General features: G+C 37.7%; 2 protein-coding genes across 4 annotated transcripts; one reads left to right on the forward strand and one right to left on the reverse strand.

Annotated features, from left to right (window-relative positions):
- The first annotated feature begins 19,613 nt into the window (after positions 1-19,613).
- On the forward strand, positions 19,614-23,006 carry LOC111792274 (Protein kinase superfamily protein). Of its 3 annotated transcripts, none has more exons than XM_087122992.1 (7): positions 19,614-19,801; positions 19,948-20,140; positions 20,400-20,513; positions 20,610-20,888; positions 20,999-21,112; positions 22,594-22,666; positions 22,757-23,006. In XM_087122992.1, exons 2-7 carry the CDS (start codon positions 20,078-20,080, stop codon positions 22,792-22,794), a joined length of 681 nt encoding a protein of 226 aa, XP_086979118.1. In that variant the 5' UTR covers positions 19,614-19,801; positions 19,948-20,077; the 3' UTR covers positions 22,795-23,006. The 3 variants fall into 3 exon arrangements, with proteins under 3 accessions (XP_086979118.1, XP_023529407.1, XP_023529406.1); XM_023673639.2 differs by having other exon boundaries at positions 19,985-20,140; XM_023673638.2 differs by having other exon boundaries at positions 19,615-19,801; positions 20,026-20,140.
- Positions 23,007-24,048: 1,042 nt separating this feature from the next.
- On the reverse strand, positions 24,049-26,077 carry LOC111793914 (BURP domain protein USPL1). The gene is made up of 2 exons (XM_023675986.2): positions 25,938-26,077; positions 24,049-25,094 (listed from the first exon to the last, which is right to left on the reverse strand). The coding sequence occupies exons 1-2, from the start codon at positions 25,995-25,997 to the stop codon at positions 24,219-24,221; spliced, it is 936 nt and encodes a 311-aa protein (XP_023531754.2). The 5' UTR covers positions 25,998-26,077; the 3' UTR covers positions 24,049-24,218.
- Positions 26,078-26,849: the final 772 nt, after the last annotated feature.

A 26,849-nucleotide genomic window follows, 5' to 3' on the forward strand; every position in this document is an offset into this window, starting at 1 on the left:
CATTTCCAACACAAACTTTCCAACTTGTCATTAAATGCAAAAACGTAAAACGAACACGGGTTTTAATACCTTTGACCTTTCACAAATTTTCAAAAATATCCTTACTAAAAAACGTATTCGTTTTCTTCCTCTCTCAACGAACTCTTTCTAGCTGGGACCATTTCCATTTTGTTCTTAATAGTTCTCACTCCCTCGAGAAGACAAGCTACCAAAAGTTTGTGTATTCGGAGTTCCCCTCGGTTTTGGCTAATAATATCCAAAAGGTTCCTCCTTATTTCAATGAAAATTAATGCAAAACTTTGATTTATAAAAATTACCTGCAACCGAACACCAAATAAAAATCGAGTTTTCCGTCTTTTAAAAATGTAGAGAAGATTAGTGCAAAATAATGAGTTTTTTTCTTTAAATTTCTCGATGTGTGTGTTTGTAACAAACAATCGATTAACATAGTTTTCAATTACGACGGGAAGGAAGAAATATGCGCGTGTGTGCGTGCGTGTGTGCGCGTGGAATGAGCTAGGGTTTCTTAGGTATTTTGAAGATTTAATTTAATTTTTTTATTGAACATTTTATCCACTCTTTGTAGGAAAGATTAGTTGTAGACTTGCTCAAAGGGACCCCTAATCAAAGGGAAGTACCCCTATATCCTACCTAGGGACCTTTTCAATTCAAGGAGTCTTCCTAGAACCACAAGTTTTGTTTTTTTTTTTTTTTTTTTTGTGTTTTTTTTTTTGTTTTTTGTTTTTTGTTTTTTTTTTTTTTTTTTTTTTTTTTTTTTTTTTTTTTTTTTTTTTTAATTTTGATATTCAATTTTGAGCATACAAGGACTCTAGGTCTAGTAAAAGGGTTCGTCGGTTCGTCTCGTAACAGGGTTGAGCTACATACAAGTTCTCTATAAGGTTGTTGCATCTCGGGAGTGAAGTGCCAAAAAAAAAAACTCGATGTATAGTGGTAGAGAAAATCTTCTATGTGGACATCATTTGCTAAAGGTGCTCTTATTTTGTTTGTTGATACGAATGACTCCATGACATGAGAGTGTGTACAACACAACTTCGATTTTATTCAGATTTAAACAAACTAAATGTAACAAACCAGATTCCTCGTTACCAGATATTGTTCTCTTTGGGCTTTCCCTCAAGAGTTTAAACTCTCCCGTTAGCAGATATTGTCCTGGGCTTTCCCTCAAGTTTAAACCCTCAGGGCCAGGGCAAGGGTGTTTTGGGCAAGGGTGTTTTGTTCTCCTCCCCCAACCAACTAATGTGGGGCATCATAATCCACCCCCCTTCGGGGCCCAGGGTCCTCGCTGGCACTCGTTCCTTTCCCCAATCAATGTGGAACCCCTCCAAATCCACTCCCTTTGGGGGCCAATGTTCTTACTGGCACATCGCCTCGTGTCTACCCCCTTCGGGGAACAGCGCCTCGTGTCTACCCCCTTCGGGGAACAGCGAGAAGGCTGGCACATCGTCCGGTGTCGGGCTCTGATATCATTTGTAACGACCAAAATCCACCGATATTGTCCTCTTTAGGCTTTTCTTTTCGGGCTTCTCCTCAAGGCTTTAAAATGCGTCTGCAAGGGAAAGGTTTCTGCCGTGTTTTGTTCTCCTCCCCAACCAATGTGGGACATCACAGTAATTAAAAGTTTAAAGTTAAGCAATAAATACCTGATGAAATATGAATATGAAGATAATTCTAGCGGGCTGCTTCTACTTCTTGTGCTATAATGAGTTGATAAAAAACATACACAATTGAAGTTTGAATTGACGATATTGAATAATGTACAAATAACTAAAAATAGAAACTAACCACCGATCTCATAACAAATCTTATAAAATATTTAAACTAAATACCTAAAAATACTCTTATGAGCTAATCAAATTCTTATAACAATCCCTCCTTTTAACTTCTTCTTAGTCAAGAATTAGTTAAGTCAGAAAAACTCTGTACACCCAGTTCACCCAACTTCCAAAATGCTTCTAATTTTAGAGGATTTGTCAACAAATCAGGAAGCTGATTTTGGGTACCACAAAATAATAAATTAACCTTTCATTCTTTTGTAAAATCTCTAAGAGAATGAAATCTTACTCTTATGTGTTTGGAACGTCCATGTACAATTGGATTTTTGGATAGCTTAATAGTTGAAGTTATCACACATAGCTTGTGGTTGATAAGGTTCTGTCAGCAACAAACTCAGCTTCTGTGGTTGATAAGGTGGCTATAGGCGGCTTACGAGAAGACCAAGTTATTGCTCCTCCATTCATCATAAACACATAGCCTGAAGTACTCTTGTTATCTTCCATGTCTCCGACATAGTCACTACTATCAGTAAATCCATTTAAATCACTACCACCTCCTCCCTTTCTATAAAATACACCATAATCTACTGTATCTTTCAAGTACCTTAAAACCCTTTTAGCTGTTGCAAAATATTGTTGTATTGGACATGCCATAAAACAACTAATCAAACTTACAACAAACATAAGATCAGAGTAGCTGTGAGATAAATCAAACTTCCCACTATTTGTTTATACAAAGTTACATCTACTTTTGCACCATTTTTATTTTTGCCAATTTTCTGTCCTGGAACAATGGGATTACAAACAGAATTGTAATTCTCTATACCACTTCCCACTATTTGTTTATACAAAGTTACATCTACTTTTGCACCATTTTTATTTTTGCCAATTTTCTGTCCTGGAACAATGGGATTACAAACAGAATTGTAATTCTCTATGCCACTTCCCACTATTTGTTTATACAAAGTTACATCTACTTTTGCACCATTTTTATTTTTGCCAATTTTCTGTCCTCGAACAATGGGATTACAAACAGAATTGTAATTCTCTATGCCAAATCGATTTAAAACTTCAGCAACATACTTTTTTTGATATATAAAAATAACATTTAATCTTTGTATTATCTCTATTCCAAGAAAAAATCTCATCTGACCTAAGTCAGTTATATCAAACTATTTCTTAATGGAACGTTTAAATTCCTGTAACGACTCGGAAAAAGAAAAAGAAAGAAAAAAAAAACACAGTTGCCGGAAAACTCGTGAGTTTTCCAGCGACCGCCGAGTTTCACGGACCCCACACGAAATGACAGCCACACCTCACTTAGCCTTCAACCCACGATTCCCAAAATCGATCAAAGTACCTGCAAACAGAGAAAATGACGAAAATACGAGAGAGAGAGAGAGAGAGAGAGATTTCGAATAACGTCAGCGAGTTTCCAATTCCTCCGACGAGCCCCAAACCACCCTAAAACCGATGCCAAACGCTCAGTTACCACCACGAGAAGGATCCCTAACGAAAGCACAATAACTTAAGGTACATTTTGTGCCTTTTCGTAAGCGCCGTTGCGGTAACCGAGGTCGGAAAATCTAATTTTCCTAAACGTTCTTAGATCTGTGGTTTTAGGAACTTTTAGGCCGCAAAACTTTGAGGAAGGAAAGAAGGACGACAAACAACGAGGAAAAGGAAGAAAGAAGACCAAAATAGGCAACGGAAACGCTGCGGGAAGGAGAGAGAAGACGCGCCGAAAAATCGGCCGAAGTCGGGTAAGGAAGACGAGATCTACGGATCTAGGTCAACCCAAACCCAAAACCTGAGAGAGCCAGCCCGATTCTTTCCCTCGGTCTCTGCCTTCGGCCTAGCCCAACTATAGCGGCCCAAACCTCAAACCAGCCTAGAAGCAACAGTTCAGCTGAACCAACCTGAGACCCAGACCCACGGTCCAATCGAACCAGACTGCAACACAAACACTTGTGGCCCAACCCAGTAGGTCGAGGCCCAACGATTAGTTTGGCCCAATAGGCCAAGGCCCAACGATTAGTCTGGCTCAGTAGGCCGAGGCCCAACAATTAGTCTAGCCCAGTAGCCTTTTGCAGCCCTCGACCCGAACTGCGACCCGAACCGAACTGTGACTCGCGCCTCAACCCGACGCTACCACACGACATGGCTCGTTCTGCTGCTGCCACGTGTCAAACAACGACACAGAGGGTCCCTCAGCTTGGCTCGGTGCAAACAGCTCGGGCTCCCTCCGATGACGCACCAGCGGCTGTTTGACTTGGCACACCTGTTTTCAATTCGGTTTCCACTGTTTCGACCCCCTCCTAGATCTGTTTTCGGTCCCAATTAAGGTATCCGAGACCGGTTTAAAGCTGTATTTCACATTTATTAAATTACTGGTTAATTAATTGTGGAATACTAACGGAAGATGGTGAACGATGTGATAGGAAACAAACCCTGGCAATGTAGGAAGCAGCTCTCACGGAACGGGAGCTTACGTTTAGCTAATTAGGGAATACTTCGGCTAAAGCCAACTAAGTAAGTGGCCTTATGTAACGACCGATCTTCAAAAATACCGAATCATGGGTCACCACATGGACTCAAGAGTAAAAAAAAAAAAAAAAAACTTTCAATACTTCTTATAGTTTGAACAGGGGACTAAAAGTTAAAAGTTGCCTGATATACATTTCAAACAAAATAATACAAAACATATAACGAAAATCCGCGGAGTCACATATAAATAAACGGTTACAAAATATCGTAGGTTTTCCAAAAACGTCAAAATCATAACCAAAATGACATGGGAGAAGAGGACTCAATCTAAGGGCCCCCTTCTGCAGCTGCACGACTCCACACGTCCCTGCCACCGACCCAGATCTACTTTTCTCCTGAAAAATAGAAACAACACAGAATGAGTATATAAACAATACCCAGTAAGCAACTTGCTCGTAAGCTCTTGTCGAACTTAGCCCTATTCACGAGATCCTAAGTTTTATGCTCGAACAATCATAGTCAGAGACCTAGTGGTGCCTGGCAACATCTAACTGTTCCTAAGATTAGTAACTACCTGCCACTGTGCCTCTCTAGGCCAGGTCAGTCACTACATGTCTTACGCCATTGTCGACTCAGATCAGTAAAACTATCTGTTTTAGAAACAGTAACTACCTGTCACTATGCCGCTCGGCTGGATCAATAAAAGGCCATGGCTCGTCCCACTAAGCACCTCTGACGTGTTTCCATAGTAATATACTATGATTACCCTCAACCCCTTGTGGGTGACTACGAAAACGGTACAATGTCATCTATGTGCTTCATAACTTATGATAACTAGCACCTAATAAATGATCCAACTCACAAAGGGTAACAATGGGCTACCCAAGCCCCACACCCAATGCCTAACAAAGAACCACGACAACAACACGTCGCCATGCTAAGTCACATAATAACCATCTAGCTCAACATAAAAACATACCATCCCATATGCCTATACAAAATTTCACATTCATGCCAACGAAACTATATAACCATAACGACAATCAAAGTACAACCACATACATCATCGAAGTACCACCTCCATGAACTAACTTTATCCATTCCTAAATACGATACTAAATTGTTTGGCCACAAATCCAAACCGACTCCTACAAGCAATTACTTAAATCTTGCTCTAGATGGTTACTTACCTGATCGTAGACTTCCTAAAACTTTATCGAGTCTTCAAGTGTCCCCTTGACTAAGTTTGGAATTTTCCTATAATAAGGCATTATCGAGTGTGTGAGTCAAATACCTAAATCTGAATAAAGACGAATCAAATGGTGCGAAATGGGAAAAATCAGGTTTCGGTTCTGTATAGGTGGGTCGGGTCGGGTCAGGTCGTGCCCCCTTAGTTTTCAGCCTCTTCTTCCCACCTTCTTCTTGATCTTTCTTTCCTCTCAACACCCCATGCCTTCTTCTTCACAAGGACTCACAAACTTCCCTCGACAATAACCTAGGTACACCGATCCAGTGAAATGTATTAGGGCTTTGGAAAACAACAATGAAAATCACACCACTAGGACTTACCATCGGCGTTCTCCCTTCCTCAACCGTTCGGCCCACCGTTGCTGACGAGCGCTTCAAGCTCGTCGTTCGTCTCCTCCGCTCCACCCTCTCCTTTGTCTTCTTCTCCTTTTCTTTTTTCTTTTTCTCTTTCTTCTTTTCTCTTTTCCTCCCCGCGACCTTTCTTTTTTTTTCTTTTTTTTTAAACCCTAAAAGAGTAGTACAACTGGCTTTTCTCTCTCCTCACTTGTTACCAGCTGTATGGCTCTTACATCTTACTATAGGATAGGCCAAAGATTGTTTGAATTATGATGATATGTGAGTATGACGTTATGTTGTGATGTCTGTTAAATGTACGTTATTTATGTTTCGATGCATGACGTACATGTTATATTTGATGCACTTAATGTCTTCTATGATGAGTATGATGTATGCATGACGATGTTATTAACATGATGATGTTTTCCATGTTGAACATGCCTATTGATGTTGTTTACCATATTGCATCATGTTGTTAGATCGACATAGGACACAACCCTAAGAGTATGAAAATGATATTAATGTAAATATCCATGAGCACGTGTTACATAGTGTAACCAAGAGATGAGACTAGAGGGTTGTGTCAGAAGAGATATATAATTGAACTTAGAGGGACCTCATGCCTATTGTATGTTCATAAGCATAGGGCTACTTTCCCTAGAGATGATGAGTGCGGACGCGCACCGTATGATGAGCGCGAATGCACACAGGTGCGAACGCACATAGATGAGGGTGTTCATGAGGCGCATACACTATGGGGTTCCGCTGACCTCCGGACGTCGCTACAAATTAGCTTAACCAAAGGGTCCAAGGGGTGTGCGAGTGCCCTAGGGATTCACACTCGCACATGTGAGTCGTGTGTAGGGAAGTACTACACATTCAATTTGTCCGAGACTGGAGGTCACCCTTAAGATGATTAAAGATAGGTCCCTAATTCATGATTGCATGTGTTTGCATTAGCATGACCCCTATAGTGGGGTCACTTACTGATTCGAAATACTCAGGCCGTGTGTCATTTTTTTTTTCAGGTAAAGGCAAGGCTCCCATGTACAGTTGACAGTGGCATCGTGATCAGAGACTGACGTGTGCATCAGAGACTTGCAATTCCATATTCCATGCTCTTGTGTGTAGTCTTGTACAACCGATCTTGCTTTGTATTTATCAACTTCTCCAGACTCATTTAGCTTGGTTTTATAAATCTATTTCACTCCTATTTTCTTCGCTTCAGCTGGTAGAACCACGAAATTCCATGTTTGATTTTTTTCAATGGATTTAATTTCTTCATCCATAACCAATCTGCATTTTGAGCTTTTGACAGCTTCCTCAAAATTCACAAGATCTGAAATCATCAAGAATGTCATATTTTTTTCATCCTCTTCATATAAACCTTCACCGAAATTATAATTTGCTAACCATACAGGTGGATGTTGATTTCTCCCCTCTCTAATTGTCAAATCTGGTGCAACAGTTACTGGAAAATTGTTTTCAGCAATTGGTCAATTTTTTCAGCAACCGGTTCAATCGTTTCCTCTGTCATTCCTCCTCCTTCAGCTGTGTTCTTATCAATTTCAATATTTTCCTCAATCCAATTTTTCCGTTGCTCTCATTTACCCATTTTTGGAAATGGAGTCTGATGTTGCTTGCGTTTCATACATGCCTCACAAGTGGTGTTTGGAGCTACAATTTGCGGGAGGCCTTTCACCATGTTTTTGTGTTTCAAGGTGCACAAGCCTTTGTAGTCGAGATGACCATAACGATAGTGCCAAAGTATTGACTGATCCGTATTTGAAACTTGGAGGCATCTTTCTTCATTTGTTGTGGTAGATAGTTCATTACGCAAAATAAACTGCCGATTTGCGCTCATAATTGACTATGCTATTTTTCCTTTTTGTGGATGATAAATGCACATACATCATCTTTAAACAACACTACTACTTCCTTTTCTTGTAGTTGTTCAACGTTCAAGAAATTATTTTTGAGTTCATGTACCCAATACACATTACTAATAGTGCAACGAACGCCATGCAAAGTTAATTTCACTGCACCCTTTCCCATAACTTCATACTTGTATTATTTCCAAGTTTGACAATGTGGAAAAATGTCTTGTCTAAGCTTGAAAACATACATTCACTTGCACACATAAGGTTTGAGCAACCAGAATCTAATGCACACATATGGTTTGAGCAACCAGAATCTAAGAGTCAAGCATCACTCATTTTTGCTTCATGTCTTTCCATATGAGCCATTAACAGCATTTCATCCTCTTCTTCTAGCTCTGCATAATTCAATTCCTTATTCATCTTTGGACATTCATATTGAAAATGACCCGAGTCATGACACCTATAACATTCAACCATTGCTTTGTTGAAAGTTGATCTTCCTCTTCCGCATCCTTTGCCCTTGTAAGTTCCTCTTCCTCTATTACTTATTTTCGTTGGTCCTTAGACTTTTAGAACTTGCTTCTCTCCATTAATGCTGGATCTTCGAAATTTTTGTTCATGCACCACTAATGAACTTTGTAATTCATCAATAGACATGTTATCAGTATCTTTGGATTCCTCAATTGATACTACAACATAAGTAAATTTTTCAGTCAGGGTATGCATATTTTTTCTACAATTTTCTTGTCTGGCATATCTTCTCCATTGCTTCTCATCTTGTTAGAGATTATCATCACTCTTGCAAAATAATCTGTGATGCTTTCATCCTTCTTCATCTTTAGGATCTCAAATTCTCTCCTTAATGCATTAAGAAGAGATTTCTTCACTTTTTGGTTTCCACCAAATTTTCGGTTCATTGAGTCCCAAACAATCTTGGTTGTACGACGATTCAAGAGTTGTTCAAAGACAGTACGATCAATTGCCTGGAAGGGGTAATGCTTTACTTGGTGATCTTTGAGTCTAGCATCATCAAGGTGACCATTTTGTGCCTCAGTCAACATTGTTCCTTCCTCTGGTTCTGAGAAACCAATCTCCACCCCACTCCATAGACCCTTTGCTTGAGAAAATTTTCCATCAGCTCACTCCAATGATCATAGTGACCATTAAAGTGAGGGATCTTCGCTAAAGTTTTGTCTTTCACTCGTACTCTCTCTATTTGATCACTCAAAAATTGCGGCTTTGATACCAATTATTAGGTTTTGACATAACGAAGCCAGAAACAAAACTATTGAATTTTGAAGTGATGATATTATTGAATACTGAAATTATAGCTTTATAAATAACCATAAATAGAAACTAACCACTAATCTTGGAAACAAATCTGGAGTCTAATACTCATGAAGTCCTTAATGCTCACATGAAGTCTAATACATGGACCATTGTAAAATTTAGAGAATTGAACGTGAAATTGATGTCATGGATTTATATAGATTGACTTGGATACAAATGAAAAGTCGAACTTTCATTAAGGATAAATTGGGGACACCAGCCTAAGTAATCAAGTAAGTGACCTTACTATTGGCATGGTTATATTTGATGCTAACACGTGCCCTATGGTTCTACACATGTCATAAATTTGATATGTGTGAATCGTTTATGAATCGATATGACTATGATATGTTATGCATGTGCTATGATATGTGAATGATATGATAACTCTTACGTTATGATGTGTTCAATGATATATGTGAGGTAGGATACGAGAGAGATGCGATAAATGTAATGTAACTGTAACGATTCGACTTTTTGAAAAAAAAAAAAAATAATAAAATAAAGGTCTCACGAAATCTCCATCGTGGAATTTCTGGCAAGACATTTATTGCCTAATAAAAACATTCCTATTTCTCTAAGTTTCCTTATTCTAAAACCCTATAATACCTTATTGGGAAATGTCTTGAGATTCATTTTATATTTTATGCCCAACCATTTACCTCCCTTAAAAACGATTTTACTCCCAAAGTTGCCTTTGGTGTCTGAGTGTGTCTGGGAGAACGAAAAAATCAAGAGCGTCTGAAGGGAAATCGAGGGGTTTGTTCATTGGGTATTTTGAAGGACTCTTGGAACATTGGGGTTGTTGTTTTCGGATGAAGAAGGTTTTCGGCCCTTCCGAAGTTGTTTCCGCCCTTATTTTTACCATTTAAGGTCAATATGGTTCCTAACCGTCAAAGACAGGTTGTGTTGGGGGTTTATTTTATTAAATAGCACGAGGTTTAGCTAGGGTATGTTATGAAAGGTTCCTAAATTTTTATGTGGTTCTTATAGGACGTAATTAACCGTTGGAATTAGCTTGTTTTGTGAGTGACTTCAGCCAAGGCCGTCGAGGTAAGTGACCTTATTGTTGGAGTTAGCTTATTGCGTGATGTATGATGGTGTGTGCCCTATGGACCCTGCATGCACCATATCTTATGTGATATGATTATGTGATGTATGGATTATGTTGACTATTTACGCTATGAAAAGTTATGGATTGTGTTGACGGGTGACTGTTTATGAAATGCTTATGGAATTGGAACGTATTTTCATGTTATGTGATATGTCATATAATGTAAGTTATGTAATATGCCATGTAATGTAAGTTATGTAATATATCATGTAATGTAAGCAACGTATATGTAATGTTAGTAATGTTTATGTAATGCCATATTAGGTATGTTAAGGAACCTCATGCATATATGTATGTCACTTGCATTGGGATTCTTCCTCTTTATGTTATGAAAGAATGAAATATTATATTTATGTTCGCCATTAAAGCAAATTCCATCGCCCCCACAAAAAAAAAAAAAAACGAAAAAGAATCCATACCCGAGACCACTCCTCTTCAACCTAAAGCTTGAACTCTCAATGCTAAGAAAAAAAATGGAGAAAAAAAAGTCCTAATTGCTCGTTGTCAGGAAATTTGCATCACCAATGGAGGTGTCTGAATCGAAGGTAATTGGGATGTAGAAAAAAAAAAAAAAGTATCCTTATTGTTTAGGTGAGTTGCATCACAAATGTGGCCACACTGAAAACTATAGGATGCTAGCAAAAGAGTCGAGCTAAGGGGAGAATTAGTGTTAGCCTGTATAGTCATCCCTTGAAGACTTAGGTGATTTGCACCACAAGTGGAAGCACCCAGAGAATAGGGGGATGACTTGAAGGATTCTTGGGAGAAAATTTTTTTTTGTCATGACAAGAGAAAGTTAATGAAATAAATTATGAACTCAAGTCACAAAAGCAAAGGTAAAAAGGAATGGTAATCGTTTTAGAAGTGTTTTGGGGAATACGGTGGAAGTGAGGAATGTGTTATTTTTTGTAAGATTTGGTGATAAGTATAGGGTGAAATGTGGGAAATAACTAATTTGAGGAAGGAATATAAAGAATGTGATCTAAATCATGTCTTTGATGAATACTCTACGAACATTTTGTTAATGAGAAAAAAAGGGGAGAGTGGAGAGAATGATTGCTCAAGGATGAGCAATCTTTTAAGTTTGGGGTGTGATAACTGACTAAATGTAGAGTCCTATCAAGTTTTTTTGTAGTTAATATTGCACTCTTATTCACCATTTTCTCATTTATTCCTCATTTATTCTACTTAGTGAGCATGAAATCGTTTATTGCGGTCCAACATGAAAAGTATATGATTTTGCATAAATTGATCTTAATTGTATATTTAATTGAGTTATGTGGTAAAATTTCAGACATTTATGCTAAATCATGTGGGAGTAGCAAATTTGGAAACAAATGGGGGAGGATATGGAAATTTTAAATCCACGTCAGCAGTCCAAGTGGGTCATTGACTAGCAATGAGAAACATCTTATTGGACAACTTATTCCTTTTCAGCCCTAAAGAGGAACTCATGCTCAATATAAAAGGAAAAGGAAGACCAAGAGGAGGATACACATTTTTGGGGGAGAAAATCGAATTACACAGTAGCAGTTTCTGCTGCAGTGAACTGCTGTGAAACCCGAGAAAAAGAAGAAAACCCTAATCCAGCAGCTGTTGATAGTAGAAGGAAAAGGAGACCGACAAGGATTGATTAGGGCAAAGAGGTGGACGTGAGAGCTCAAGAGAAGGGAACTTCCATTGACGAACGACAACAAACCGGGATAACTCTCTATTTCCTTATTCTCTTTCCTTATTCCATCAATTTTATATGATGAAGATGCATATTCCTCTGTTTAATTCAGTTTGTATGGAGAGCTAAACTTAATAGGGGAGGCAAGAGAGTTTTATATAGTTTAAGTATGTTGACGGTATGATTTTAGTTTATTAAAGAGTTGTTGTTAATGATTTACATGTATGTTTAATTAGCTACTTTACATACATAGTTGTTCTCTTATTCGAGAGAAGAGAGGGAGCAATGAAATTCTCTTTAATACTCTAGTTCCATAGCAAGGAGACTTGAAGGGTAATAAAAGGGTTATGAATAATTCTTCTCCTACAGCCTTGTTAATAGAAATTACAACGATTATGGAAATAATCACCATTCATGACCCTCGAAAGTGGGCTTGAGAATCTATTAAAGGGAACTAAAATCTACCACAAACTCAACAACTTATCTATTTAATCTCTCTTAACCGAACCTTCCTCATTATAATTGATTTTCTCATCATTTTCTGTTTTCGACAGCAGTGACACTCTGTTTTAGTTTTGTTTAAATAGTTAAAATCTCCAACGCCCATTTGAATGTTACCCAAAAACTCACTTAAATTTCCAGCGATAAAATTAACCAAAAAGATAGGTTCCCTGTGGAATCGATAATGTACATATTACTTGCTACTTGTGATAGTGTATACTTGCACTTATTCTTGTGAATTTTACGTCATTTTATTATATACATCCACAAGCGATCAAGATAGGTTCCCCGGCAACGGCGCCAAAAACTTGATCGGTTTTTGGCGTCATTTTATTATATACATCCACAACCGACCTAGAATAGAAAAGCACCCAAGGCCATGTAAGATTTACGAAAAGTTAGGTCCCGCTCATATGTTGCATGTGTTTGCATATTTAACCCCAACAGTGGGGTGGCTTACTGAGTATTTCATAAAATACTCAAGTCATGTGCTACCTACATTTTTCAGGTAAAGGCAAGACACCAGTGTACGGATGACGATGGAGCTGAGGACATTATGGAAGTTGAAGAGGGGGCATTATTAGTAGTTTACGTTTATTTGACTGTTTTAAGCTAAAACATTGAACATTGTTTTTATTTAGAATTTTCTGAACTCAGTTACTGAAGGTTTTACTCTCGCAGACATGTTTGGTTTGGATTTTTGGACCTTTATGTTAGACTTCGTTTTGTTTTTCAAAGTTATTTATGATGAACTTCCGCTTAATGATTTATTTATGTATGGGTGACGTCACTAATTAGGTTAAGAAAATTAGGAGCATTATAGTAATGTTATGACTAAGATATGATTGACATAGCGATATGGTTAGATTATGTATAGAAAAGGATATGATTATGATAGATTGATAGAACGATATAGTTAAGATACGTTCCTGTAACGGTATGAATAGGATACACTTATGAAACAATATGATTAGGATGCGTCCCTGTAATGGTAAGACTAGGATATGTTCATGAAACAATACGACTTAGGATATGTTGGGATATGGTATGACTAAGGTATGTTCATGAAATGATACGACTCTGAGATGTATAAGGACAATAAGACTATGACAAGTTTAAGAATCGATATGGCTAGGATATGCATATGGAAACGATATGACTAAGGTATGTTTATGAAATGATACGAATATGAAATGTATAAGGACGATAAGACTATGACAAGTTTAGGAAACGATATGGCTAAGAAATGCATATGGAAACGATATGACTACGAAGTGTTTGCGAAATGATATAGAATATGTTATGGTATGAGATATGTGATAAATTGACATGTTAATGATATGATATATTGTGATACACTCGTGGATAGGCTAGTCAGTGTGCAGGTAGAGCTTGCTTCCAAGCCCCCGCGAACACAATCTTTACCTTTGAATATCTAGGAGTGACATGTGATAACCACTAATAAGCGCTCCAAGTCAAGTCGGACCGCAGGTACTAAGCCAAGTTGCACATGAATCTTGGATCGAATACAGTTTGAGTTGGGCTAACCCGCGACATGCATCGTGATCTGAAGCCAAACGCGCCTCTCCACCCAACACTCAAAATGTGTCGATCATTGAGGCGAACACATTCTTCTCTCCTCCGGCAGTTGCATGTCCTCGCGTAAGTCTCCTAAAACTTCAAAAAAATTTAGATTTCAATCAAAACTCGTTTTCAACCTATTTTCTTTAGATTTTTGTAACCCCTCTCACAAAATTGACTAAGAAGGGAAAATCATTTACATGAAGTAGACAATGTGAAGATAGCTTCCAAGAACTTAAAGCAGAGATTGGTGTTAGCACTAGTTCTAAACCATGCTGACAGGAGATGGGGGACTTTGTAGTGTAATGATCCGAAATTTTTTGCTTAATTTAAGGTCGCTACTGTATACTTACCATAAACATTGAATGCGGAAGACTTATTAAAATTTCATAAAACATAACCTTTATCTTAAAACACAGCCATGGAAAGTGTTTCGAAAACATCTTTAAAACGACATAACAAAAGTCTAAATAAAAAGAATAAAAGTTGAAGTTAAAAACATCCTATTCTAGCCTAAGTCTAAGAAAATAATTACCACTATCCTACGCATGTGCCATGGTCTCGAGTTGCGATGCCGTTGTCAGCCATACAGGAATGCCTTGCCTTAACCTGAAAAATGTAGTAGCACATGACTTGAGTAGTTAAAAGAAATACTCAGTAAGTGACCCCACTATTGGGGTTAAATGCAACAATCACATGCAATGAAAGGATGGGACCTATCTTTCGTTTCGTTTCGTTTCGTTTTCCCTACGGTGCTGTCTTAATGAGTAATTTTGGACTTGTACCATATACTCTACACACAGCCCGTACGTGTGAGTATGGGTTCACCAGCTAGTTCGCATACCGCTGGGCCACTTTCCTTATCCGGTGGGCATACTCTGGGAGACCCTTATGCCGGAACCTGTTAGAACTAGTAACCGTCACGGCAGCGCTATGCAAAGCATAACTATCGTCGTCCTGCCATTGGATGTACGTGTCTGTACCCTCGTGATGGGATAGGGGTATCCCCCACATGCATGAGGTCCCAAAACTTTTCCATTTTCATTATCCTTTAATACAACCCCGCTAGCATTATGTACATATCATATCATTTTTCATATCGTTTCAGATATCATTCATCATTCATATCATATTGTTTCTCATTCTTCAGTTCTCAAATCATACATAATTCTAACGGGGTTATATTTCATGCCATTTATCGTAATTTCATGTCATTCATATCATGCTGTATACACACAATTTAAGAGACCTAACATAACGTTCTATGCTTTTAACATAACATTTCATCATATACACATCATACCATGACATATTGCATCACAATGTATCATATCATAAACAAGTCATAACGTAAATCGTAGTCATATCGTTTTCTAACTTATCATAGCCTTAACGTTCTTATACCTATCACAGAGATATCATTACGTGAACGTACCTCAGTCATATCATCACAAGAACGTAACCTAACGCTATCGTTCTATCAATCTATCACAAACCTATCCCTTTCTACCCGTAGCTTAACCATATTCTTTCATCAATCTCTCTTATCCATATCACTCTGGTATGTAACCTAACCTTAACGTTTCATGAATGTATTTTACTCCTATCGTTACATTTCCTTTTGTGCATCCTTCTCGTATCCTATCTCAAACATATCCTTGAACATATCGTACCGTAATTATTATCATACAATTCACATATTATAACATATACATAACATATAAGAAACATATCAATCCACAGACAATTCACACATATTAATATATATGACACGTGCAGACCCATGGGGCACGTGTCAACATTAAATATAACTATGCCGATAGTAAGGTCACTTAATTGGCTAGCTTAAGTCGTTGTTACGAATATATCTTTAATGAAAGTTCGATTCCGTCCTTTGAAATCCGAGTTAACCTATATGAGCCCATGACATTAGTTTCAGGTTTGAACACTACAACATTATTTCTCTAATTTACATTGGTCTATTGTTAAAAGTCTGAAATGTTATATATCTATAATTATATTTTTATTAAAAATCTTATTTTTCATGGTTACTATTGTATAAGAAAGTAGATACAGCTATTTCAAGTTATTCTCGGCTTTACTACTCTCTGTATTTACCCTCTGTGTTTACCTTTCCCTCTATATTTAGTATGTGGCTTTTAATTCCCTAATTTTTTTTTATTTGTTGCCTTCTAATTCTGTTTTCATGCATTCCAAATTTCGAGTGAATTACTGTTCTAAATCTTTCCTTATCTCAGTGTTTCTTGGTCATTCTATCTTTAATCTATTCATTTGGCTGCTGATAAAAATTTAATCTAATATTACTAATCTGACATGATTTACTTATAAATGATCGACATTTAGTTTCTAACTTAGAGCTAGACCATTAGTTTCTATCTCAAAGCTAAACCATTGTAATAATTCAATGAAGATCTAACTATAATTTGGTTGTGATTTCTAAAAAAAATAGGATAAAAGAAAATGAAGAATTAATATATACGATCAAGATATATCTTGACGTAAATCTTCGATGAATCTCAACTGGTTAAAGGTCATTTTTTTTTCAAGTAAATCTAACCATTATTGTTTTTCTGTTTCTTTTTGCAGTAACTGTTACTTTACTTTCTGGCGGATGGGTTGAGGAGTTATTATTATTATTATTATTATTTTTATATAATTATTTTTATTTGTTTATTTGTTTATTTATTTTTGGGCTATTACATTGTAGTATACAACCATGCATCGAAGAAGGGGTTGGGATGTGTCCTCATGCAACATGGGAAGGTTATCGCCTATGTCTCGTGTCAACTAAAAGAATATGAGAAGAATTATCCTACTCCTGATCTTGAGCTAGCATTAGTAGTGTTTGCGTTAAAGATTTGGAGGCACTATCTGTACGGGGAGAAGATCCAAAATTTTCACTGACCATAAAAGCCTAAAGTATTTCTTCACCTCAAAAGAGAACATATGAGACAAAGAAAGTGGTTACATTTAGTAAGGACTATGATGTGGAGATGGTCTATCATCTTGGAAAAACCAATATGGTGGGCGACGCACTAAGTAGGAAATCACCACGTACATCGACACTAATCACTAACCACGACCATGATCGTGATATGGAACATGTCGAGGTAGCCATGTTCGTCACTACACAATTTGCCTAGCTTACAATACAACCAATATCGAGACACCGCATTATTGATGAGGAATAGATGGACTCAAAATTGATCAAGAAATGGAGGTTATTAATCACAGAACAGACTAAGGAGTTTTCGCTAGCATCTGGCAAGGGACTCTTATATATCATGGACAGTTGTGTGTGCCGAGCAGTGAGGAATTGAGGATAGTAACTCTAACCGAGGCCCATTGTTCGCGATTCTCAATACATCTAGGGAGTACCAAGATGTATAAGGATTTGAAGCAATATTCTTGGTGGCGGAATATGAAGCGATATGTAGCTGAATTTGTAAGAAAATGTCTCAATTGTCAACATGTTAAAGCTCCAAGGCAAAGACCTTCGGGATTGTTACAACCTCTTAATGTGTCAGAATGAAAATGGGAGAATATTGCAATGGACTTTATCGCTGGGTGCTTGGGACAACCAAGGGCTATACGTGTTGGGATCGATACCAGTTGTTAGCTCTGATACCAGTTGTTAGGATCGCACAACAACGCACACGCTCGATCTGGATGAACACAAAGAACAGGATAGAGAAAATTGCAAGGAGAACTCTGGCTAAAAGGATTTTTTTTATTGATGACTTCAGGTATGTACAACAAGAGAGAGTATAAGAATAGAAAGTACATTTTCAAAGCTCTACCGGACTAGATATATATATATATATATATGGTTTAGTTTACTATATATAGCTTTACCAGATTTAGTCATCTACTATATATAGCTATTTACCATATATAGCTTTACCGGATATAGCTTTACCATATATAGCTTTACTATATATAGCTTTACCAAATATAGCTTTATCGGATATAACCGTTGACCAAGCTATAAATAAGAGAGCAGACTCCATAACCTAACAATACAATCATATGGGCAGTGATTGATAGACTCACGAAGTTTGCACACTTCTTGCCCGGTAAAGCCACTTATTCTATAGACCCGTGGGCTCAATTGTACCTGAGGGGAGTTGTCAGATTGCATAGAGTACCAGTGTCAATTATGTCAGATTAAGATTCCCATTTTACATCACAACTTTGGAGGAGCCTACAACACACATTGGGTACGCAACTGGGGTTTAGTACAATATTCCACCCATAGATAGGTGGGTAAACAAAACGTCTAAACCAAACCCTAGAGGATATGTTGCGAGCATGTATTATGGACTATGCAGGTAGCTAAGACACTCATTTGCACCTTATGGAAATCGTGTATTATAACAGTTATCAAGTGATGATTGACAATGACACCGTTTGAATCCCTGTATGGAAAAAGATGTCGATCCCCAATGTGTTGGGACGGAGTGAGAGAGCGCAAGTTGGTGGGTCCACACCTAGTCCAAGCTACTAATGAGGCTATCCAAAAGATAAGAACTAGGATGTGTGCGGCCCAAAGTAGGCAAAAAGGTTATGCGAATGTGAGACGAAGAGATATTGAGTTCATAGTGAGGAACAAGGTATTCTTAAAAGTGACACCTATAAAGGGCATCCTTCAGTTTGGATGCAAGGAAAAGTTAAGACCACGCTATATTGAGCCATTTGAGATTTTGGAGTGAGTTGGACGAGTCGCTTATCGTTTGACACTACCACCTGCTCTTGCAGGAGTCCATAATATTTCATGTGTCTATGTTACAACGATATATGACAGACCCATCTCCTTGTCAACGCGACCACCCATGACCGCCAAAAGCATCGGTAGCTCACAGTTGGTGCCACTATGCACCGTTACTGCAGCAGCCATTGCTGTTGCCGCTGGGAAGAGTGAACGATTATTTTCGTGAGGCTTGATACTTTTAACCCAATCTCGATTCTGGATTTGACGTACCACTAACGGTTATATCTAACTTTCAGTACAGTAACCAAAGTACCAAGGTGAGAAGTCGAAGCACCAACAACGATCTGTGTTGTAAAAGTAGGAATTGAGGCCATGTATTCTATTAGAGGACGATGAGAATTAAAGCCCAAAATTTTTGGTAGTGTCATGCCTTGTGCAGTTTAGATTAATTTGTAGATATGTTAATGTAGGTTCAGTCTAAGTTAGGGTTGAACCAATATTTCTAGTAGTGATTAAGGAAAGCGTTTTGATGTAAGAGATTTTCCTATTGAAACTAAACTGTTTTGTTTTCTAAAATACGATTGGATGTGTATGCCATTATACGGATTTTTATATGAATGTTGTTGTATGTTGTCATGCTTATTGATCATGGAAATAATTGTTTTTGGACCGCATATGTGCATGTTATGATTTTTTAACGAAATAAATGTGGTAAGGGTTACACGCTGCGCATGTAGCTAGCTATTATTGGTCACATGGGTGATTGTTGAAAATTATTTTCGTGGTAAGGGTTATACACGGTGTGTATCGAGAGTAATCAATCACTATTGGTCACTGAGAAACAATTTTAAAGAATTTCATTAGGGTTGCTGACAATAATATATAATATTTATTTATTTATTAATTTTGGCTTTTTGACTTCCATTAGGGTTGTTGGCTAAAATAGAATTTCGAATTGGGGACTAATAGAATTTTGGGTTCTAATCTTTACAAAAACTTCCTCTTTAAACCACCACACTACCAGCGACAACGAGGACTTGCGGCTTCGTTCGGCTCCTATTTCTCATTTGCAGTTGTATTTCTTTCATTTTCAGTTTGATTTCATATCGATTCTAAGAGTTAATTCGGGTGAGTTTCTCTAACGTGTATCATAATTTCGTTTATGGGATTCTTCTATACTCTGCTTGTTCTTGCCTTCTCTTGATTCCAATTTTCCGAGTGTATGAACTACTGGCTAATTCATTTTTTTCTTGCAAATTTGTTGAGTTTATTAGTAGGTTTATATGTTCACACTATGGGATTCATGTTTAGGGCTCTGGTTGTAGAATTAATAACTTGGAAGTTTCTTCCAGGAACTTCTATTTTGTTATTCAACACATCCTGCTGCTGCTGCCTGCTGTAGTTATGGAGATAAAGACGGATAGTAATGATGGCTCACTCGTTTTAATTAAGCAAGGAGCTGAAGCTGTAAGTCTGAATCTCTAGTCCATTAATCTGGGATGTTCTTTGGAAAAGGGAGATTATTCTATAAACAACATTTTTGGAAGAAGTACTAACTAAGTTTTTTGGAACTTTCAGAATTAATTTTCACTTTGTAAGCAAACATAGTGAAGAATTTGAAAAATGTTTTTCATTGTTCCAAAAGTTATACCAAACTCATCTTACGAATTTTAGGTATTAAGTACACAGGTCTTTTGTTATATTGTTTTTTGTTCTTACCTTGCAGAGAGTGTTTGAGTCTACTTTCGTAGGAAGGCGATCGATTGTTAAGGAACGCTTCTCAAAGAAATATAGACATCCATCTCTGGATTCCAAACTCACACTCAAGCGATTGAATGCAGTTTGTTTTCTTCTAATGAAACGCCTTTTTGTAGTTGAAGAAATAACTAGCGAAAAGATTGTCTTGCATATGTTTGACTGAAACTAAATGATATAGGAAGCAAGGTGCATGACCAAAGCTAGGCGACTTGCGGTTTCTACTCCAGTGTTGTATGCTGTTGATCCGATACTATATACCCTGACATTTGAGTACGTGGAAGGTCGTTCTGTGAAAGATATATTACTTGAAATTGGGTCAAGTGGTGATGGTTCGAAACAGTTGAAGGACATTGCAATGCAGATCGGCGTTGCAATTGGGAAGTTGCATGATGGTGGTTTAATTCATGGTGATTTGACGACGTCTAACATGTTGGTCAGGAGTAGTACCAATGAACTTGTGAGTTGAATCTTTGGTTATAATAATTTACAATGTGAGAAATTTTAGTTTGTCGTGCTAAGATTTGTAATAAATTGATCTCTGTCATAAGAGCAATTGTCTTTTCTCAGGTCCTTATTGATTTTGGTCTGAGCTTTACTTCAACTATTCCTGAAGATAAAGCAGTTGATCTATATGTGTTGGAACGAGCACTGCTATCGATGCATTCTTCATGTGGCAATGTCGTAAGTTGGTTTCCCTTGCACTTGGTTTGCTGTAAGTTTTTCTTTTTTTTTTTTTTTTTTGTCCTTCCCAATTAGAGATTCTTTTTCTATAAATGTAAACATTTGTGTGGTAAAGACTTATGATGTTTATTATCCACCTGCGTGTAGCAATAGAATTAGTGATTGATAGGAGGAGATAACTGTTAGAGTTCTATTGTGAGATCCCAAGATCCCACGTCGGTTGGGGAGGAGAACGAAGTATTCTTTTTAAGGGTGTAGAAACCTCTCCTTAGCAGATGCGTTTTAAAAACTTTGAGAGGAAGCCCAAAAGGAAAAGCCCAAAGAGAACAATATTTGCTAAGTGTGGGCTTGAGCTGTTACAAATTGTATCAGAGCTAAAAACCGGGTCATGTGCCAGCAAAGAGGCTGAGCCCCAAAGGGAGTGGACACGAGGCAGTGTGCCAGCGAGGACGCTAGGAGGGGGTGGAATGGGAGGTCCCACATCGATTGTAGAAAGGGAACGAGTGCCAACGAGGACGCTGGGCCTCGAAGGAGGGTGGATTGTGAGATCCCAAATCGGTTGGGGAGGAGAACGAAACATTCTTTATAAGGATGTGAAAACCTCTCCTTAGCAGACACGTTTTAAAAACCTTGAGAGGAATCTCAAAATGGAAAGCCCAAAAAGGACAATATTGGCTAGCGGTGGGTTTGGGCTGCTACATCTATCTAGATAGGAAGTACCGAAAAGATGTAACTATGAATCAAGACCCCTTGCTTCTCTCATGCACGAAGTTATCTGCTGAATGACAAAAGAAGTTAACAGACTTCCGGCCTTCTGCTAGCCATATAAACACTATCCTCCATGCAATTTTACTATTATATCATGCCCTCTGTGCCCATTCCTCTGACGATTCTCATCATATTTCTCTAATCCTAGGACTATGCAAAAAGAGGGATATTGAAATTCCTCCCAGGATTCTCTCCTGCAAGCTGACATATTCATATTCTGCTAAATGACCAAAATAAATTAACAATTTTCTCTCATTCTGTTAAGTGTATTTTTCTAACCTTCCCTCTTGCAACTCTACTGTTATCTCAGGGTAGAATTCGTAGCGTAGCTATAAAATGTGGTTCCCTTTCTTAGTCTAACTCAGTCGTGAGGGCTGCAGTTTACTAATGCTGTATTACAATAAACGACCCACAATTTTCTTCTGTTAGTTTGCTTGCTCAATTTGGGGCTGGTTTTTGGAGGCCGTTGGGGGCGGGGTGTAGTTTAGCCCGTAACCGGGACTGTTGCCATACGTTGAAGAGGGTTTTCTTTCACCCTCCCCTCAGGCATATGGCCGTTCCTCTAGCTCTTGTTTTAGGATGTCATTTAGTTGGCCCTCTTGTTGGTTTTTTGTTTTAGTGATTTTCATGCAATCTTATGACTACTTGTTGACAAACTGGGCTGAATTGATACCCAAATTGATATACATTGATGGTTCTTACATATTTTATAGATGGAGCAAATTCTTGCTTCATACCGGAAGACTTCGAAACAGTGGTCGTCAACCTCGAACAAATTAGCTCAAGGTAGCAATCCCGTCTTTTATCATTCATTGTCTGTTTTATTCCCTATGATTTCTTAGTTTACTTCTCTTGCTTTTCACTTCGATTTTACAGTGCGTCAGCGAGGCCGAAAACGCACCATGGTTGGTTAACATCTCTCTTTTTAGTGACCCTTTGTAGTGGACTCATTGAACTTCTTGAACAATGTTTATGTAATTGCAATTCTTCAGGAAAAAACCTCCTAAGTCTTGTATTTAGTTATAGTGAAGTGTCTTTGACTATAAAAGCTATATATTTAAGTGAATCAGACGATTTGTTTTTGTTGTTTTGGAGATTTATAATTAGATGTGGTGAGCTTTTTGCACTTATGAATTCCTGTAAGTTCGACTTTTACAGATTCTGACTCGCAGCCAAGTCTCTTTAATTGTTAAATGGCCAAATGTGTTTCTATTGAACAAAATGCCTAAAGAACCCCCTGATTCAAACATAAAGAATGCTCCTAAAATCAAGAAAAAAGAAGAAAAAAATCAAAGGAAAAAGAGATTCCATAAAAGTATTAAAATAAAAGTTGATGATGATAATTTACCTATTCTAAGTAGTCTCATTTGTAGGGCTATAACCATTCATAAATCATGTTACGAAATCCTTTAGGCTATGGTCTCCTAATATTCCATGAGCTCGTTTGAGCTTATCTTAAACGTGGAGGTTTTACTTTTGGTTGAGCTAGTCTAGGAGTGTTCTTTACTATTCTCTGCAACGGATAAGATAATACATTGTAGTTGATGCACCTCTAGATATAAGAACCCTGTCAAAAAATAAAGTTCGTGTTTGAGATTAGTAGATGACTTTCTAGCCGTTAGGAAAGTGACCTCGTGGCGGAGACAACAACTACTGTGCTACGAATGTAGACCTTTACCTTTAACTAGACAAGTTCATTTCTAGAAGATAGTTGTGATCTCATAACAGTCCCCCCAAATAGTATCTGAATAAAATGACACGCATATCATCATACATGTTATATGTATGGACGGTGCGACCCCATAGCTACCAACTACCACGATACAAATGCATACCATACCAATCTAAATAATTCACTATTAGAGGTTAACTTTTTAATAGTCCCTATATTGTATCTTGCTTATAAACATAAGGGGCAGGACTCCTAGAGGTTAGTTGGTGACCCTCTATCCGCTCCCACACACAATATCTTGATAACATATGCATAAAGAAGCTCATAATCATAAACCATATGCTGGGTATAATCAATTGCAACAACTAGACAATTTAACATGCTTGACACATTTCTCACATGATAGAATAAATTAGGTCGATTGTTCTAACTGCTACAGTTTGAACAAAAAATAATAAATAAGTTCAAACACTAAAAAGACGTTTAAACTAAGATATAACAAAATTTAAACTTTTATTACATTGCATAGTTGAAGATACGAAATTCAAACTTACTCATCTACGTATAAACACACTAATACATACTTCAATCACTAATTGAACACGTACAATCAAACTTTTTTTTTTTTTTATTCGAGTTCAACAAACTATTCCCAATTTTCATCACTTAATATAATTCAGAGTTTGAAGTTGGTACCGGAATCCACACATAATCATCAGCCGGGAAGAAATGGCAAACGGGGATAGTCCCCGGTTGGATTTTGAGCACTTGAAACGACGGATGGCTAGGGCTCCATTGCGAAGTATCCATATGGCAAATGGCCAAAGCCTCGACTCTATCTCCATTTTCACCTTCCAATTGAATCTTCAATACATTATTGTCACCTTCTTGGTAATGGCAGTAATAAACCGCATATGCATACGGCATCGTATGGCAAGCCACGAGCCTAGGCGCTGCAATTTCCTTAGGGGCTTCAATGAACGTGTAGTTTTGTAAATGGACATTGGATTTTGTGAGATGTGAAGTGGTAAGAACTTCATAGTGGGTTTTTGGGCCAAAGGCTGTTCTTACAAAATTGACCATTGATTCCATGGAAGTGGCGCAAAATTTGGTCTCTCCTTTGATGGGTTTGAGTTCACATTGTTCAAGGGTTTCTTTAACGGCTTGGGCTTGAGGGGAGTTTGAAGGGTAGGAGAAATAGGAGAGGATTTGAGGGAGTTTTTTTAGGGAGAAAGGGATTGGATCAGCTTGTTCTTTGGGTAATAATGGTGGGGATTTTGATGGGTCTCTTTTAGGGAAGTAAATTGGGAGTTTTTTGCCTTGTTTTAGGTCATTTATGGTGAAAAAAACTATGAGTAAAGGGTTTATGTGATCCATATGAGATGAAGATGAATGAGTATCATGGGAATTGTGATCATTAGCCATTTTGGTCACCATTTTTATGATGGGTTTTGCTTTAATTGTTGCTTCTATATGATCATGCAACTCAATTTGCTTGTTCTTCTCTTCAATTTCACTAAAGGCTTGCCTTGCTTCACCAAACTGCAAAATATGCAACAAGTAATTAGGAACTTCAAAATCTAGAGATGAAGATATAATGAGTCTCATATGATGTTAGATAGCATTGAGTTATGAACATTGAGTTAGTTCATGTAGACTCGTAGTCAAGTCATAGTGTTAGGTTGACATGCAAGGAAGATGACACAAACATTTAATGCATTTGCGGGGAACGAGATAAGTTCTATGTTCAACCCAATTTGTAACAGCTCAAGCCCACCGCTAACAGATATTGTTATTTTTGGGCTTTCCCTCAAGGCTTTAAAACGCGTCTACTAGGAACAGGTTTCCAAACCCTTATAAAGAATGTTTCTTCTCCTCCCCAACCGATATGAGATCTCACGTGGTATCAGATCCAGACACCGGGCGATGTGCCAGCGAGGAGGCTGAGCCCCAAAGGGGGTGGATTGGGGGGTCCCACATCTATTGGAGAAGGGAACGAGTGTCAGTGAGGACGCTGGGCCCTGAAGGGGGTGGATTGTGAGATCCCACATCGGTTTGGTCAAAACACTAAGGGTATGGAAACCCTAGCAGGCGCGTTTTAAAAACCTTGAGGGAAAACCCGAAAGGAAAAGCCCAAAGAGGACAATATCTGCTAGCGGTGGGCTTGAGCTGTTACACAATTAGTATTACTACTCAATGATCAAAGAGTGTTGAGCATAGCACCACATCGACACAACAAGTATCTTCCTTGCAAGTCAACTCAACGCCTCATCTCATCAACTCGACCAAAACCCTACGAGACCCATGACCCGAGATTCTCACATGAACAAGTTACAACACTAAATTTTGAATTAGTAGCTTGTTTTTTTCTTTGTGAAACTTCACCATAACAAGCAATAGAAGAGGTAGCAAGAGGAAGCAAGAAGTCATTGTAGTGCCACCCATCTTTTTCCCTTGAGCTATCTTCAACCTCTACTCGGTGCATAAAATGGGATGTGGAATAAACTTCTTATAGTGGAAGTAGTTGATCCTGTTATTGTCATTTATGGGAATAAACTTCTTCCAAATTGCTGATGCATGATAATTTATGGGAATCATATCTTGAAAGAATCTGCTTTTTAGATATAGTGTCATTATTTGTGGATAATATCTTCATGTTTTTTAAATAATGTTATGAACATAGTTGAATTTTCCACATTTTAAACAATATTATAATTAAATTTGTCTATATTTTATTGAAATGGTTATGGGCAAGAGTAGTTGAAAGTATTATGGTTATTGATGTACATGAAAATAATATACACATGATAAGGCACGAGAGTGATGAATATCTAGAGGGCTTGATGCACGTGAAAGTGATGGAGGTATATTTGAAGAGCGTGAAAGAGATACACAACTCTAAATGGCGTACATTAACGTGTATGAAACTGGTGCACATTTAGAAGAAAGATAACACTTAAAGTTGAAAGATTTTAAATTCCATTAGAGAAAAGGTAGTCTCAGTCATGTTGCATGTGCATGTGTTTGCATATTCTGAATCCAACAGTAAAATCATTTACTAGATGGTTTTCAATACTCGTAATTTTTAAAACGTTTTTCTTTTGTTGGTGAAGGCAAGGATATCCAAAGTGAATGATGAGGTTTGCTATGAAGGGACGAGAAATGTTAGGATAAAATATTTTTGCATTCTCGAATCTTCTTACATTCTTTTATTTATTTCTATTTTGACAAGGAATCACTTGGGAAACTAAGATTCAAATTACCTTGTTGATCGAATTTCTTTAGATAAGAACACTT

This window comes from Cucurbita pepo, chromosome 4, assembly GCF_057944985.1.
Source record: "Cucurbita pepo subsp. pepo isolate OVF chromosome 4, ASM5794498v1, whole genome shotgun sequence".
Classification (NCBI taxonomy): domain Eukaryota; kingdom Viridiplantae; phylum Streptophyta; class Magnoliopsida; order Cucurbitales; family Cucurbitaceae; genus Cucurbita; species Cucurbita pepo.